Below are 15,686 nucleotides of genomic sequence, written 5' to 3' on the forward strand. Positions count from 1 at the left end.
AAAACAGAGAAAAATCTGTAAATTTCTGGTGTTTCTTCTTATTTTATTTCACCAAGAGTAAAGTGTACAGCTGATGAGTTTATATACAGAGTAAAATAAATAGAAGCATAACATTTTCAACAACTTATAACAGAATTTTAACAGAAATGTAACGGAGAGGACTTAGGAGCCTTGTAGCATTTTCTCTTTTACATCCTTCCTCATACTAGGCTTGCTCTCAACTTAGGAGATTAGGAGACTTGATTCTTCTTCATATCTCCTCGTAAACCAAACTGGATTAGGAGACTTGATTCTTCTTCATATCTCCCCGTAAACCAAACTGGATTAGGAGGCTTGCTTCTTCTTCATATCTCCCGGTAAACCAAACTTGTGTAGTTATTGATCAGTAGCTAACTTCTTATTCATAAGTTCACATCAAGATAAAAGAGGATCCATATTAAGTATCCAATTATTGTTCTTATGAACAACATTCTTAAAAGAGTGACAGCTTCACCAATCTTAACCATTTCTTTTAAAATTGTCTAAATAAATTTTGCAATATCTAGAATTTGAGCAAAGCACAATGATATGTATATATATAAATTGCTAAATCCCATGATCCCATAACCTAATCTCATTATACCAAAGAAAATTTTCCCAAAGTTAGGGAGGACATTGATTAGAAACACAAATTAAAAGAGAGATTCTCATCATTCATCCAGATTGTGAGAAAACACAGATGCTTGTATATGAGAATTTTTTATGCAAACAAACATCTTGCATTACATAATAAATGTAGAATTTATTTATGTATATATTTGTATAACTAACACATAAATTGGCATTTATTACACCTCAATAGAACAGGAAATATAAGATGAGTGATTTTGGATGATGATTTGCATATACTCCCAGAGCATAAGATGAGAATTACATAAAATATGTATATGAATTCGATTTTTTCAGATTTTTTTGACAATTTAATTACCTTTAAAATACAGGAGAAAAACAATCACGGGGAATCTTGAAGAATATAAAACAGATAAAGTAATGTTGTAATTAGTGAATGTTAAGGATAATTAGAGATGGTGCCTTATAGATCTGATGTCTTCTAAATTTAACATTGCATTCCACGGAGCCATGATGCATAGCTTACGACAGACCAAATGTTTTAAGAAACCAATAAATCCAAAAGTCAATAGCAAGTTATTTGGTAAGAGTCCGAGGCAAGGCTATCAATAAGTTTCGGAGACTTCCTCATATGAAAATTAGAGTCCAAGGCAACGAGTAATCGAGACTTGATTGAGATGATTCATTTTTTGCGATGTGTGAGAGACTCAGAAAGACACAAGTAGTATTACTTGATCCAAAAACTTAAGTTATTAAGCTAAGATCCAACGCTAATATTAAGTTTTACTCTCGAGAAATTCTAATTTTAAAATTTTCACTTAAAGACCTCAAATGTATCGAATCGACAATGAATATTCCATATTATTATGTGCTATACAAATTATAAAAAATTTAATGGGTGTCTATTCACGAAGCTAGCTTAATTGCGATATAAATGTTGTTTTGGTACTTAAGAAAGGTTAATGATCTAAGTAAGAAGATTAATCAAGATCATTTGGAATAATTTATTGTATATTACGAGGTTGGTTTTATTGCTATATACAATGTTCTAACTTTTTACCAATAATAACATTGATCAATTGTCAAACTTATTATTTTATTTTTGTCTTCTATTTGTCACTTTTTGACTATATAAGGATATTATATATAGTTGTATATGACATGAAAAATAAGGGGAAAAAAAAAAAAAAATTCAATACTTATGTAAAAACCTCAATGAAAAGAAGGAAAAATTTGTTAATAAAAGAAGAAACCTAGCCAAACTATGGCTTAAATCACATACTTCTACTCAACCACTATTTACATAATATATGTAAATATAGCTTCTTTTTCTTTTTTTCTTTTTTTTTAATAATCCATAAATTTCATGTCTTTGCCAAGTGCAAAACTGAAGTCTCCACCAAAACCCTGTAATATTTAAGAAATGAGAAACAATGATCTTTGGCGGCTAAACCCTTATGGGTGCATCATATGGTAGTAACTGACACCATTTTATTGATATCTTCATAGATGAACATTTGGGGAAACAAAAAAAAAGCCCTGAGATCTAGACTCTTAGTGTCGGTTAATTAATGTTAAGAAACAAATTTTTTACAATTTTTCGATGTAAAACTGTTTGAATAAAATTTTATCTTTTAACATTAACCGGCATAGGTAAATAGGAATTCGGAGTTTAAAGAAATCCGGACTTCAATCCTAAGGATTTTCGTATGGTATATTACCCATTGATCATATATAAACACACCAAATTATTAGTGTACCTAATTATTATCTAATCTCTTTCAAAGAGGAACCAAGTGGAAGCTACTGTGTATTTGTAGACGGATGCCCAAATTATTGAATGAAATGTCTATTCAAAGGAGATTTTTCAGATTGCACAACAACGTTATATCAGATTTGACTATCGAAGGAGAAGGAGAGTTTTCTTTATTGAACTGTTATGTGCTAGCAATTCAATATGCAATATTGCAACTTGCACTATGGTGGCATATTTGGTTTTCATGTTTGTGGGCTATAATAATCGCAAGCAAATTAATATCAGCTGCAGTCACCCTCATCCTCTCATTCTATTCCTTTTTCTTCCCAGACTTATGAAGAGATATCATATCCTCTTTTAGACAATCACTAGCTTTAGGTACCTTTTCTTTAATTTGACAACACTACATCAAGCGATCAAAGACATAATGAAACATCATCTATGATCCTGATCTTATGCTAGATATCCCCTATGGATAAGTAGATTTTATTGGTGATAAAGTTGAAAATAATGGTATATGTTTCATACATCACATCCAAGTCACTAACAAATAAACTCATTTAGGGTTTAATCGGATGGTCAGACTTGTGGTTTAATTGCTCCCACAAGGTCTGGGGTTTGAGGACCCTCATTGGCACTTGCATGCCAAAGGCTATTGTTTTCCTACTTCCCAAAGATTATAGGGTTCGATAGAGGCTCTAGTTTGGATAAACACATTTTTGATGAAAGACATTTATATAAAGCTCAAAAGCCAATCCAATAGAGTGAATGACACTTTTGTAAAATTTAAAACAAATAGTATCTACTTGATGGGGTTCAAGTCGTTACACCATAGCATACTAACATCATCTTTTTCAACTACGTATTCACAATGCGTGAAAGACACTTACATAGAACTCGAAAGCAAATTTGAAAGAGTGATGAAACTTGAGTAAAACTTAAAGCGAACAATATCATTTTAATTGGATTCGGACTGTTACACCATTAACTTTCGAATAATGTCCACAACTTTAAGACCTTCCACATCAACTTTTGATCGATAAATAATAGTACACCATATCTTTAGTACAGAGTAAGCTGGCCAAACTTGCAAAAAGCCTTAAGTCGAGACTTGTGTCACCCCAACCATAACACTAAGAATAATTTTTAGATTTTGTGAAAAGAAAGTGTCTTTAAAATTAACAGCTAAGCTACTCTCCAGTATGTAGAAGACATGAAATGCTGGCCATGCAATTATAGTCACATATGTTTGTCTCATGAACAGTCTCGTACTGCAATTTCTTTGGGTCCATATCCATATTAATTAATCCAGAGGCACGGACATTTTCATTCAATCATTTTTGCACCCCCGACCTGTTTGATATATATACGTAATATAAATTCAGCTCTTCCCTTTTTAATCTTCTAATAAGTTCATTTATCTCTTTTCCTTTCTTTTTTTCTAGTTTTTTTATTTTTTTGTTTTTTATTTTTTATTCAACCATATATATCATCTCCAAGATAAAGCTTTGAATCATGCTGTAATTTTATCGTCATAACGACAACCATAAGGTAACGTATTCCTTTATAATAATAAAAATAACATATTTTGATGCAGACAATAAATGGTTTTCGAGCATCTAGTTGGATGTACTATAAAAGGAAAACCATCCTTCCAGCATGCCTTGTATATACATTGTCTTACACTAAAAAGATAAGTGTAAGATTAACATGCATAGCTCATAGACGTTTCAGTTTTCTCATTTTCAATTTGCATTTGTCTTTGTTCACATGCAAAGTAGCATTAAGATAAGTAAGCGGTAAACGCTCTGTACCCCTGAGTTATCAGAAATTAAAATGCAGTCCCTTTTGTTTGGGAAAGGCCTAACTACCTCCCTCTTCCATTAGTTTTTGCCATTAAAACCAAAGTATGACCAATTTGACAACTAAATGACAAAATTGTCCCTAAAAGTGAAAAATCTTAAAAATCCAAAGAGAGAAAATGGGAAATTTTTATTCTTTATATATATATTTCTTGTGTTTAAGGTAATTTTTATTAAGTTTTGGCATTTACTTAATAAAAAAACTCAAATTTTCACTTTTTTTGTTTTCAAATTTTGGTAGATTCTTATTTTAAAGATGTTTTGGTCATTACATAAGTCAAATTGTCAACAATTAAAGTTAACTATAAAAACTAATGACAAGAGAGGTAATTGGTCATTCTCCAAACTAGGGAAACCAAATGGTAATTTCAGATAACCCAGGGCTACAAAATGAATTTATCCCAAATGAACATACAAATTAAAGAACAAACAATCAAATTTATACGTTACAATTAAAGCCAGAGCCACCACAAACCCAGGAAAAAAGTAAACTTTTTTCTAGGTTTTGCTTACATTTCATCCTTAGCGGTTCCTAATATTGACAAAAATTCCCCATAACTTTCACCACCTTTATATGCATTACATTGCTCATCAAAACCAAAACATTCTATATGTGTTTTCAGAAACAATAAAAACATTTTCGTTATAGAAAGATGATTGTTAAAGAAAATAAAACGCTTTCACTTGCATTGTTGGTGCTCGTGTTGCTAAATTATTCGAACACCGTTGCGGGAGATCCTCTTATTACAGGATTGTTCGTGTTCGGAGACTCACTTGTTGATGTTGGTAACAACAATTATCTTAGCTCAATTGCAAAGGCAAATTATTATCCTTATGGTGTTGATTTTGAATTTGGCACCACTGGTAGATTTTCCAATGGCAAAACCTTTGTTGATTTTCTTGGTAAGTTTCAAATATATATCCCATCTTATTAGATATCGTTTCTAATTTGTTGGTAATGTATTTTGAGTAATCCGTTACCATTCAAACGTTGACAAACTAATTGTTAATTATGTCACTTGATATATAGAGTGATATTTTATACTTTGTGAGCATAGTATTATTGATTATTAATTTAAATTTTTTTATTGTTTTTCTATGTAGCAAGGATGCTAGGTGTGCCATACCCCCCAGCCTTTGCAGATCCAAACACAAATGGAGCAAGAATTCTTGGTGGAGTCAATTATGCTTCTGCAGCTGCTGGTATTCTTGACGAATCAGGCCAACATTATGTATATTTCACTTATCCCATACTTCAACTCATTAATTATCTTCGTTATAACATTTATATTCACATTAAATTTAATTGGGGTACTAGTAATGACAACGGTTAAACGATATTATGGTAACAAATATCAATGTTTTGATAGTAATATTTATTAAGGCTCTTGATGCTGACAATTTCTTAAGGGCACACATTTAATTGTAAGAAGCTGCAGAAAAATAATATAAAGTAGATAAAAAAAAAAAATTTAATAAGAAGTGTTTGAATAATTTTTGGGTCAAATTAAACGTCAAAGTTTAAAAATAAATAGATAAATTTATTGATTATCATAAAGATGAAAATAGGTTATTATATGCAAAGAAAATATTAGATATATTTGAAAAATGGGACAATGAACTAGCAAAATAAACCACCCACTTGTGGCCGGATAGATATAAGAATGTATGGTTGAAAGTGGCACTCCCTCACCGGTTCTTGAGTTCGAGTTGTACCAAGGGTGGTCAATTATAAGACCTAAAAAAAAAAAAAAAGTAAAATAAGTATATGGGCGAAGGGCACATATTCAAAATAGTACTATAATATAAGAAAATATTAAATATTGATCAAGTAATGTTTAATGTATGTAAATTTGTTCATATATGCAGGGTCAGAGATATACTCTAAGCCAACAAGTGCTGAATTTTGAGACGAACACGTTGAATCAATTAAGATCGATGATGGGTGCAAGTAAATTGACTGATTATCTTGCCAAATCCATTTCAATTTTGGCTTTTGGGAGCAATGACTATATCAACAACTATCTCTTGTCTACTTACCCTTCCCAATACACCTACACTCCCCAACAATTTGCTAATCTCTTACTCAATCGCTATGCAAGACAACTTCTGGTATGTGTTTGATATAATATTTAAAAACTGTTTTCAGATTTTTTTAATTTGTTTGATATAATTTTTAGAAACTGTTGTCAAAATTTTAGTTTTTCTTTTATGATTGTATCTGAAAACTATTATTTGGTCGTAATATTTCAATTAAATGCATTTTCATTTATGAGATTTTTGTGTCACTTTGTTGCAGGCACTATATAGTGTAGGACTCAGAAAATTCTTAGTAGCTGGAATTGGACCTCTTGGTTGCATCCCTAATCAGAGAGCTCAAGCACCTTCTGGAAGATGTAATGATTATGCAAATCAAATACTTGGAACATTCAATGAAGGACTCAAACCACTTATGGATGAATTGAACAAGCGATGCCCTGGTGCAATTTTTGTGTCCTTTAACACTTATGCTGCTGTTGGTGACATCCTTAATAACCCTGCAACATTTGGTAAGTTAGCCGCAATTACTTATAATATTTTCTGATAAATAAATTCTCAGGTGTGGACGGTTGTTAGTTAATCGATGGTAACAAATACTTAATTAAAGACTAAATTTCATAATTTGATTGTTGTTAACCCATGGTAATAAATGACATAAACAGAACAAATAGAAAAAAAATCAAACCAATTCTTTAAATGCCTTTCTAGATATTTCTCAATGTCTCGAGTAACACAGAATGAGAAGGATTATTAAGTACAAATGGTAAACTTTTCTAACTATAAAAGAGTATGGGTTGATAAATTTATTTTGCAGGATTCAATACTGTTGATAGGGCATGCTGTGGAATAGGGAGGAGCCAAGGGCAAATAACATGTCTTCCATATGTAATGCCATGTTTTAATAGAAATCAATTTGTGTTTTGGGATGCTTTCCATCCAACAGATGCTGTTAATGCCATTCTTGCAAGGAAAGCAGCTTATGGCTCATCTATGGATTATTGGTACCCCTTCAATCTACTCAACATCACTCTCAACCAATGATCACAAGAAACAAAATTAGTGAGATGAAAAATAAAATGAAGAAGAACAAGAACAAGAAGAAGAATCCCTTATATATTAGCAAATTAATATCATGTATTTATAATTAATTCTATATGTGTGTGTGTGAGTGTGAAAGGGTTTTGCTTATAATTAAGGAAACATTCCTAAATTGTGATTCCATCTTCACTCTACATTTTTATATTATGGCATTGGATTAATTTATGTGATCCCCAACAATTTTTATTTTTATTTTTTTGTTTTAAATTGTAAAATTAATCATATTTGTGTTCTTAAGTACTTATAAAGTCGTTTGATGAATTATTTTCTTCGTTAAAAGTTGTATTTGTCTCACACGCTAACAATAACCATAATGTAATTTTATCAATCACAGAACATTAGTGGTCTAATAACAATTAATTATAATATTGTGCTAACATTTAATAGTGATTATGTTCCGTTTTCACATATTAATTTTTTTAGTAATATATTGAAATTAAAAATTATTTATAGTGATTAAAATATTGTTACAAGTATATAGTCAAACCACAACTTAGATTTAGTTACTTCGATCGACTAAACTGAGAAAAAAAAAAAAAAAATCGATAGCCCAAACAGCCCATGGGCCATGGCCCAACACAGGACACAACACTTCGGTCGTCACTCTCTTCTCCAAGACAAAACGCAGTGAACTGAGCCGTCAAAGCAGGGGCTTTGTTTTGTTTTGTTTCGCCATTTGAGTTTTTGTAATAACAAAAATGGCACCCATCATTTCTTCTCTCAGAAAATCACTCTCTCCCCACTCTTCTTACACAAAATCTCTTCTTTACTCTCAAACTTCCCACCGTTTTTACTCCCCAAAACCCCCACCAGCCGCACCCCACCAAGAAGTAGATGACGAGATTCCTACTTCGGGTTTAAGCAGGCCTTTGTCTGAGGTTCTTAAAGAACTCAACAAGAAAGTCCCTGAATCTCTTGTTAAACTTCGAGTTGAAGATGGGTTCTCCATGAAGTACATTCCTTGGTAATATCAAGTTTGCTTTTTCATTTGAAAGTGACAAACCCTTTTGCTTTTTTGATGTTTTCTTGGCATTATCATTGACCCTTTTGATTGTTTGCAGGCATATTGTTAATCGGATTATGAATCTTCATGCTCCTGGTATGCAATTTATGGATAAATTTTGTTGCTTTTTAAGTTTTTATAAGCTTGTACGCTTTTGTTTTATCAATTATAGGGAAGTTTAGTGAGGGTTTTGATGAGTTCTAGGGAAGGTTTGCGATGATTTTGAATACTTTGTTGAGGTCTGGGGTTATTTTTCAATCTTAAACTGTAATTGTAATTAGGCCAAGAGGATTAAGTGGGGAGTTTTTATAGTCTATTCTGGACCTTGTTGAGGTTTGTTTGGAACTTCGAAAGTTGTAGAATCTGTCCTTAGTTTAGATGAAACTCGCGTGGTGGAATGAATTTTTACTTTGTAGAGGTTTGAGGTTATTTTTCAAACCAAAAGAACACTTGTAATTAGGCCAAAAAGATTAAGTGAGAAGTTCTTATTGTCTATTCTGGACCTTATCGTCAGGTTTGGCCTAAATATAATTAGACCATTTGTTTCAAAAAAAATAAACTGTTTTGAGGAATTTCGAAACTACGAGAATATGTGCGTGTTTTAGTTAATGCTTGCGTGCCTAGGACTTTCTTAGTGTAGTTTAATTTTTTATTCAAAAGAAGACTTTAAACTGAAGATGATGATTGCAGAATGGTCTGGTGAAGTTCGCAACATTATTTATTCTGCTGATGGAAAGTCGGTATCCGTTGTCTATCGTGTTACACTTTATGGGACTGATGCTGAGGTATTTTTTCTGTTCTCATTGTTACATTTGTTGAAAGATATTCTGTTGTTTTTATTTCTGATTGGACATAATGTGATAAACTGTTTTAAGTGTCAGATTTGACTTGGTAAGTGCTGAGAACTAGTTTAGGAACCTAGTTGCCTGAAATAGTTTAGTTTTCCCTTGGTTTGTAGATAGATGTGGCCATCGTTGCAATTTTCTGAACCCAAGTTTTCTGCATTTTGGGTCTTCTATAAATACTCGAAAGCCTGAAAGGACAGTGTTTAATGTGTGGACTGATTATTTTCTGGTTATATATGCACGAGTTATTGTTGAGTTTACTATTGTTTTGTTGATAGTTGGTGTTAAAATTCTCAATATTATGCGCGTTTTATCATTCTATGCCTTGTCCAAAACTGAGATTCTATTTTAGGGTTGGGTCCTTCTTCCTAAAGTCTGGTTTCAAGTTGAAGAAATGTTTCTTTCTCAAATTTTTTGCTGAGAAATTGATCGACTTTAACTTGAATTTCCAAATACATTGCTCTAAAATCTTATTATGTGTATAATCATCTGCTGTTTGGAGTTTTAAACCGTGCGATTTTACAGTGTTTTCTCTTTTNTGATAGCCCAAACAGCCCATGGGCCAAGGCCCAACACACGACACAACACTTCGGTCGTCACTCTCTTCTCCAAGACAAAACGCAGTGAACTGAGCCGTCAAAGCAGGGGTTTTGTTTTGTTTTGTTTCGCCATTTGAGTTTTTGTAATAACAAAAATGGCACCTATCATTTCTGCTCTCAGAAAATCACTCTCTCCCCACTCTTCTTACACAAAATCTCTTCTTTTCTCTCAAACTTCCCACCGTTTTTACTCCCCAAAACCCCCACCAGCCGCACCCCACCAAGAAGTAGATGACGAGATTCCTACTTCGGGTTTAAGCAGGCCTTTGTCTGAGGTTCTTAAAGAACTCAACAAGAAAGTCCCTGAATCTCTTGTTAAACTTCGAGTTGAAGATGGGTTCTCCATGAAGTACATTCCTTGGTAATATCAAGTTTGCTTTTTCATTTGAAAGTGACAAACCCTTTTGCTTTTTTGATGTTTTCTTGGCATTATCATTGACCCTTTTGATTGTTTGCAGGCATATTGTTAATCGGATTATGAATCTTCATGCTCCTGGTATGCAATTTATGGATAAATTTTGTTGCTTTTTAAGTTTTTATAAGCTTGTACGCTTTTGTTTTATCAATTATAGGGAAGTTTAGTGAGGGTTTTGATGAGTTCTAGGGAAGGTTTGCGATGATTTTGAATACTTTGTTGAGGTCTGGGGTTATTTTTCAATCTTAAACTGTAATTGTAATTAGGCCAAGAGGATTAAGTGGGGAGTTTTTATAGTCTATTCTGGACCTTGTTGAGGTTTGTTTGGAACTTCGAAAGTTGTAGAATCTGTCCTTAGTTTAGATGAAACTCGCGTGGTGGAATGAATTTTTACTTTGTAGAGGTTTGAGGTTATTTTTCAAACCAAAAGAACACTTGTAATTAGGCCAAAAAGATTAAGTGAGAAGTTCTTATTGTCTATTCTGGACCTTATCGTCAGGTTTGGCCTAAATATAATTAGACCATTTGTTTCAAAAAAAATAAACTGTTTTGAGGAATTTCGAAACTACGAGAATATGTGCGTGTTTTAGTTAATGCTTGCGTGCCTAGGACTTTCTTAGTGTAGTTTAATTTTTTATTCAAAAGAAGACTTTAAACTGAAGATGATGATTGCAGAATGGTCTGGTGAAGTTCGCAACATTATTTATTCTGCTGATGGAAAGTCGGTATCCGTTGTCTATCGTGTTACACTTTATGGGACTGATGCTGAGGTATTTTTTCTGTTCTCATTGTTACATTTGTTGAAAGATATTCTGTTGTTTTTATTTCTGATTGGACATAATGTGATAAACTGTTTTAAGTGTCAGATTTGACTTGGTAAGTGCTGAGAACTAGTTTAGGAACCTAGTTGCCTGAAATAGTTTAGTTTTCCCTTGGTTTGTAGATAGATGTGGCCATCGTTGCAATTTTCTGAACCCAAGTTTTCTGCATTTTGGGTCTTCTATAAATACTCGAAAGCCTGAAAGGACAGTGTTTAATGTGTGGACTGATTATTTTCTGGTTATATATGCACGAGTTATTGTTGAGTTTACTATTGTTTTGTTGATAGTTGGTGTTAAAATTCTCAATATTATGCGCGTTTTATCATTCTATGCCTTGTCCAAAACTGAGATTCTATTTTAGGGTTGGGTCCTTCTTCCTAAAGTCTGGTTTCAAGTTGAAGAAATGTTTCTTTCTCAAATTTTTTGCTGAGAAATTGATCGACTTTAACTTGAATTTCCAAATACATTGCTCTAAAATCTTATTATGTGTATAATCATCTGCTGTTTGGAGTTTTAAACCGTGCGATTTTACAGTGTTTTCTCTTGTTTTTTTTTTTTTTTTTTTTTTAGGGAAACCTCAACGGCATGAGGGAAATTTATTGATTAAAACTGAAAATACACCTAATCAGAGGGGACATAATGAACCTTACCCCTTTTCATGAAAAATCCTATTACAAGGAAATCAACAAAGTTACATTGTTTTCTCTAGAAATCATATTCTGTAAGCTTGTTCTAATTGTTTGTGTAATCTGAAAATCCAGAAAAAAAAATTGAAACATTTGTTTTTCTGTGTTACTCTTAGTCCTATCTTATTACAATGAAGAGCTAATTGACATGATCTTTCCTTTCTTTTTATACATTTTGTTCCCGAAGATATATAGGGAATCAACTGGGACTGCTTTGGTGGATGAAGTGGGTTACGGAGATGCTGTGCAGAAAGCCGAAGCAATGGCGTTTCGTCGAGCTTGCGCACGCTTAGGCCTCGGCCTTCATCTTTACCATGAAGATTTGTAATTAGGCACACATGGAGCTCATTTCATGCTAATCTGACTCTCTACATTCTTCTTTGGTGAAACATGGTAGGACTAAATAGTTCATTATGGCTTTGATCATTTTGTTGTTCTGTAAGGACCATGCCTTAACAGCAACTGATGCATGTATGTTTGTCTGACGGGGGAGCACCGCATTAGCGCACGTGATATGTTCGAGACATGATCGTGTTGTTCGTGCATCCGTCGTACTAAAGACTTTTTCTCGAAATGGAGAGAAGCTTATTTTGGGTACTTTCAAGTACCCATCTTTTGTAGAAGAATTCTACTACTTGATGTATATGCAAAAGTTCATTTTCAAGATCAAGGATATAGGCTCCGTTTGGTTCAAAATTTGGGGGTTTTGGGAAAAGTTTTTGGAAAAAAGTTAAAAAAAAGTTGAATTGGGCGGGTATTACGATATAGGATTTATAAATTAATAAAATACCTTATATATTTATTTTTTTACAAAATACCCCCTATAATAAAACATTAAAAGTTAACAAAAATACCCCTAACCCACACTCAAACACCCCCAATCAGCCACCACCACCCGAGGTGGTTGAAGTCACCTTATGGGCGCATGACCGGCTGGATCTTGCAGGTCATGCGCCGATATGGCCCTTTTTGGCCAGATCCACGGTGGATCTGACCGGTAAAGGCTAGATCTACGGCCAGATCTGGTCGTCAACCTCCAGATCTGGCCGTATTTGCTCTCAACGACGGCCAACAAACGGTCGTCATTGATGGTCAACGACGACCGTTTGTTGGTCGTCGTGACCGACTGTTACGGCCAAAGATCTGGCCTTTTCCGGCCATATCCACCATGGATCCGGCCGGAAAAGGCTAGATCGGTGCACTACCGGTCAGATTCAGCTGGTAGTGCGCCATCCTACCAGATTCCGGCCATTTTCCGGTGGTGGTGGCCGGAATCTGGTAAATGTGGATTATTGGGGTGTTTTTGTAATTTAAAAAAAATATTTATGGGTATTTAATTAAATTATCAAATTTAAGGGGTTTAAAAAAAGTTGAATAATATTGGGAGTAGTATTCCCAAAAATCTGAGTTTTTTGGTATTTTACTGTTTAACTTTTTTAGGAATACTAAAAGGAGTATTCCCAAAACTGAAACAAACGCAGCCATAGTATTTAATGAAAAAATGTTAGGTAATAAGCATCTAGCAATAAATTAAGTGATCTTGATTTGATTAGTTCTTTCCTAAAATAAATAATCTATCTACATATATAATATTTCAGTTAAATATTATAAAGAATTATTATTATTATATCCTACATGATATGAATCGAAAAATCTAAACTCCAATAGTTTGTATCACACGTAGACTTGCATTTGAATATTGAACTACACCATGTCTCTTTGCGGTTCTCAAAATGGCATAATGTTTAGGCCCATAACCGGCCCATAATCCATCTTAACAGAAAGACGATATAACATAACCCCATATAATATAAAATTAATTTGCATATAATAAAATAAATAAAAACAAAGTTAGATAAGAGGAGCATATCATATTATTTATATATTTTTTCGACCAAATTTTGTAATATATATATATATATATATTAATTTTTTTTTTCTTTAACCACTTTTATGATTGATTAATTTTGAAATTAACGTATATGACATGACATATTTAGTTTGTATTTCTAAAATGGAAAAATTGTATGAGGTGAGATAATTATATCATGTATCTGTACATCTATTCAATCAAGTTTTTATCACGTATTATATATTTATTTTCACTACGTAACATAATTTAATTACCTAAATATATAAATAATATGATATATCCGTTCCATTGAAGACTTTGTAACGGAAATAGCATTCTCTTAAATCTTAATGGGCATAATTATATTATTTAAACTTCAATTTGCAATTGAATATTATATTCCAACTAGTTGATAGTATAATATTACATGCTACTTTAGCACATTAAATAAAATATTAAACTTGTAATCAACATGGAATATCACCTGAGACTATGAAAATCCATCACTGAATCTCAACCGTTTGATCAAATTTAGGTTGTATGGATAGGGATAAATTGAAAAAAAAAAAACAAAGGTTTGAAAAGAATGTTATTTAATCTTAGAGAATTCTAGAGATTTATACAATGTCCCTCTCACGGTAGTTGTAGAAGGAGACAAATAGTAGTCTCCTCAGCCTCATAGGAAGCACCTCAAAGAAAGAAAATATTTTAGGTTGGATGGATGTATATATAAGTGATCGATAATTGAATTTATATTATATAAAAATATATATAATGAAAAGAAATATGATATAATTTGAGGTGGGTCTGACTCCGAGTAGGCTTGAACTTGTCTAGTCGGTATGAGACTCCAACACTCTCCCTCACGATCAAGCTCATATATTGGGTCGTGCAACGAGTAGGTTTGAACATGTTTAGTCGGTGTATAAAGTTCATATGTTGGGTCTTGCAATAAGTAGGCCTCAGCATACTTAATTGGTGTGAGACTCTAATACTCTTTTTCACAGTCAAGCCCATATATTAGGTCATGCATGTTGATAGAGATCACTGTTAGCTCTAACTTTTCACCCGCTGGTCAATCACTCAGTTTAACTGAACCGAACTCTGATATCATGATATAATTTGATATGGGTTTGACTCTTCACCCTATAAAGCCTTGTTGAATAGAAAAATTATCCCTTCTTATAAACTAACAGGCTTAAGCGTGTTTAGATACAAGACTTTTTCATGATTTCTCTCTCTCTCTCTCTCTCTCTCTCTCTCTTTCCGTTTTTTCTTTGTTTTTTTCTTCTGACTGATGTCACTTTGTAGACCTCTTTGTATGGGTCTTTGTAAGTATAGTATTCTTCTTGGTCAAATATCAACCCTTTTTTTTTAATTTTAATAATTATATATAAATTCATAATTTTCTATTAAAATATTATTCTCATTTCAACAATATTAATAAAATTTCTTATGTATAGTTAAAATTATTTTAGCCATGTGAAAAATAATTTTTGATTTCGGTTTTGATTGGATGGATGCATATTTACTTGTTTTATTACAAACTTTCTTCTTGTTGAAAGTGTTTGTATTTTATTAAGACGGAGTATATACACTTGTTTGACCAGTGCGAACCATGTCATTACTAGTAGTCTGTACACATCACGTCATTAAATGACTGTATATGCACATATTTTATTAAAAAAAAAAATTAAGAATTTTTTAAGAACGGAGGTATACATTTGTCTAACGAGTGCAAATCATCTTATGACACATACATTACTATACTCGTCATATCATTGAATAAGTGTGTATATATCTATTTCATTGAAGAGTTTTTTTTATTTTTTATTTTTTATTTTGAAGGATGGGAATTTTGTGTGAATATTAATTAAACATTTTTATTGTGATTCTTTTGTAAAATGACATTAGAAAGAGCTGACAAAGGCCATGTGGTAGCTTATATGGAGAAGAAGAATTGGAAATCACATGTAATTTATTAATTATTTTTCTATCAACAACCCCGAACGGATAATTTAAAATTACATGTTTACCCTTGATTTATGAAAAACATAAAATTGAAGATATCTACTTGGTTAGACTTGAAATATATGATAC

The 15,686-nt window shown here is 32.5% G+C and overlaps 2 protein-coding genes across 3 annotated transcripts; both read left to right on the forward strand.

Annotated features, from left to right (window-relative positions):
* Positions 1-4,880: 4,880 nt before the first annotated feature.
* On the forward strand, positions 4,881-7,308 carry LOC116109316 (GDSL esterase/lipase At1g71250-like). The gene is made up of 5 exons (XM_031395551.1): positions 4,881-5,130; positions 5,332-5,459; positions 6,097-6,339; positions 6,527-6,776; positions 7,082-7,308. Exons 1-5 carry the CDS (start codon positions 4,881-4,883, stop codon positions 7,306-7,308), a joined length of 1,098 nt encoding a protein of 365 aa, XP_031251411.1.
* Positions 7,309-8,027: 719 nt separating this feature from the next.
* On the forward strand, positions 8,028-12,402 carry LOC116109361 (DNA repair RAD52-like protein 1, mitochondrial). Of its 2 annotated transcripts, none has more exons than XM_031395588.1 (4): positions 8,028-8,329; positions 8,427-8,464; positions 9,059-9,153; positions 11,922-12,402. In XM_031395588.1, exons 1-4 carry the CDS (start codon positions 8,064-8,066, stop codon positions 12,060-12,062), a joined length of 540 nt encoding a protein of 179 aa, XP_031251448.1. In that variant the 5' UTR covers positions 8,028-8,063; the 3' UTR covers positions 12,063-12,402. The 2 variants fall into 2 exon arrangements, with proteins under 2 accessions (XP_031251448.1, XP_031251447.1); XM_031395587.1 differs by lacking the exons at positions 8,028-8,329; positions 8,427-8,464; positions 9,059-9,153 and adding exons at positions 9,849-10,173; positions 10,271-10,308; positions 10,903-10,997 and having other exon boundaries at positions 11,922-12,398.
* Positions 12,403-15,686: the final 3,284 nt, after the last annotated feature.

The sequence above is a fragment of the Pistacia vera genome, unplaced genomic scaffold, assembly GCF_008641045.1.
Source record: "Pistacia vera cultivar Batoury unplaced genomic scaffold, PisVer_v2 Contig578, whole genome shotgun sequence".
Taxonomy (NCBI): domain Eukaryota; kingdom Viridiplantae; phylum Streptophyta; class Magnoliopsida; order Sapindales; family Anacardiaceae; genus Pistacia; species Pistacia vera.

Excerpts from the sequence above, each read along its gene's own strand:
- LOC116109316 (XM_031395551.1), top strand. The coding sequence starts at position 4,881 with ATGATTGTTAAAGAAAATAAAACGCTTTCACTTGCATTGTTGGTGCTC. Across the intron at positions 5,131-5,331 it reads AACCTTTGTTGATTTTCTTG|CAAGGATGCTAGGTGTGCCA; the intron begins GTAAGTTTCAAA and ends TTTTCTATGTAG. Across the intron at positions 6,777-7,081 it reads TAATAACCCTGCAACATTTG|GATTCAATACTGTTGATAGG; the intron begins GTAAGTTAGCCG and ends TTTATTTTGCAG.
- LOC116109361 (XM_031395588.1), top strand. The coding sequence starts at position 8,064 with ATGGCACCCATCATTTCTTCTCTCAGAAAATCACTCTCTCCCCACTCT. Across the intron at positions 8,330-8,426 it reads TCCATGAAGTACATTCCTTG|GCATATTGTTAATCGGATTA; the intron begins GTAATATCAAGT and ends GATTGTTTGCAG. Across the intron at positions 8,465-9,058 it reads TATGAATCTTCATGCTCCTG|AATGGTCTGGTGAAGTTCGC; the intron begins GTATGCAATTTA and ends TGATGATTGCAG.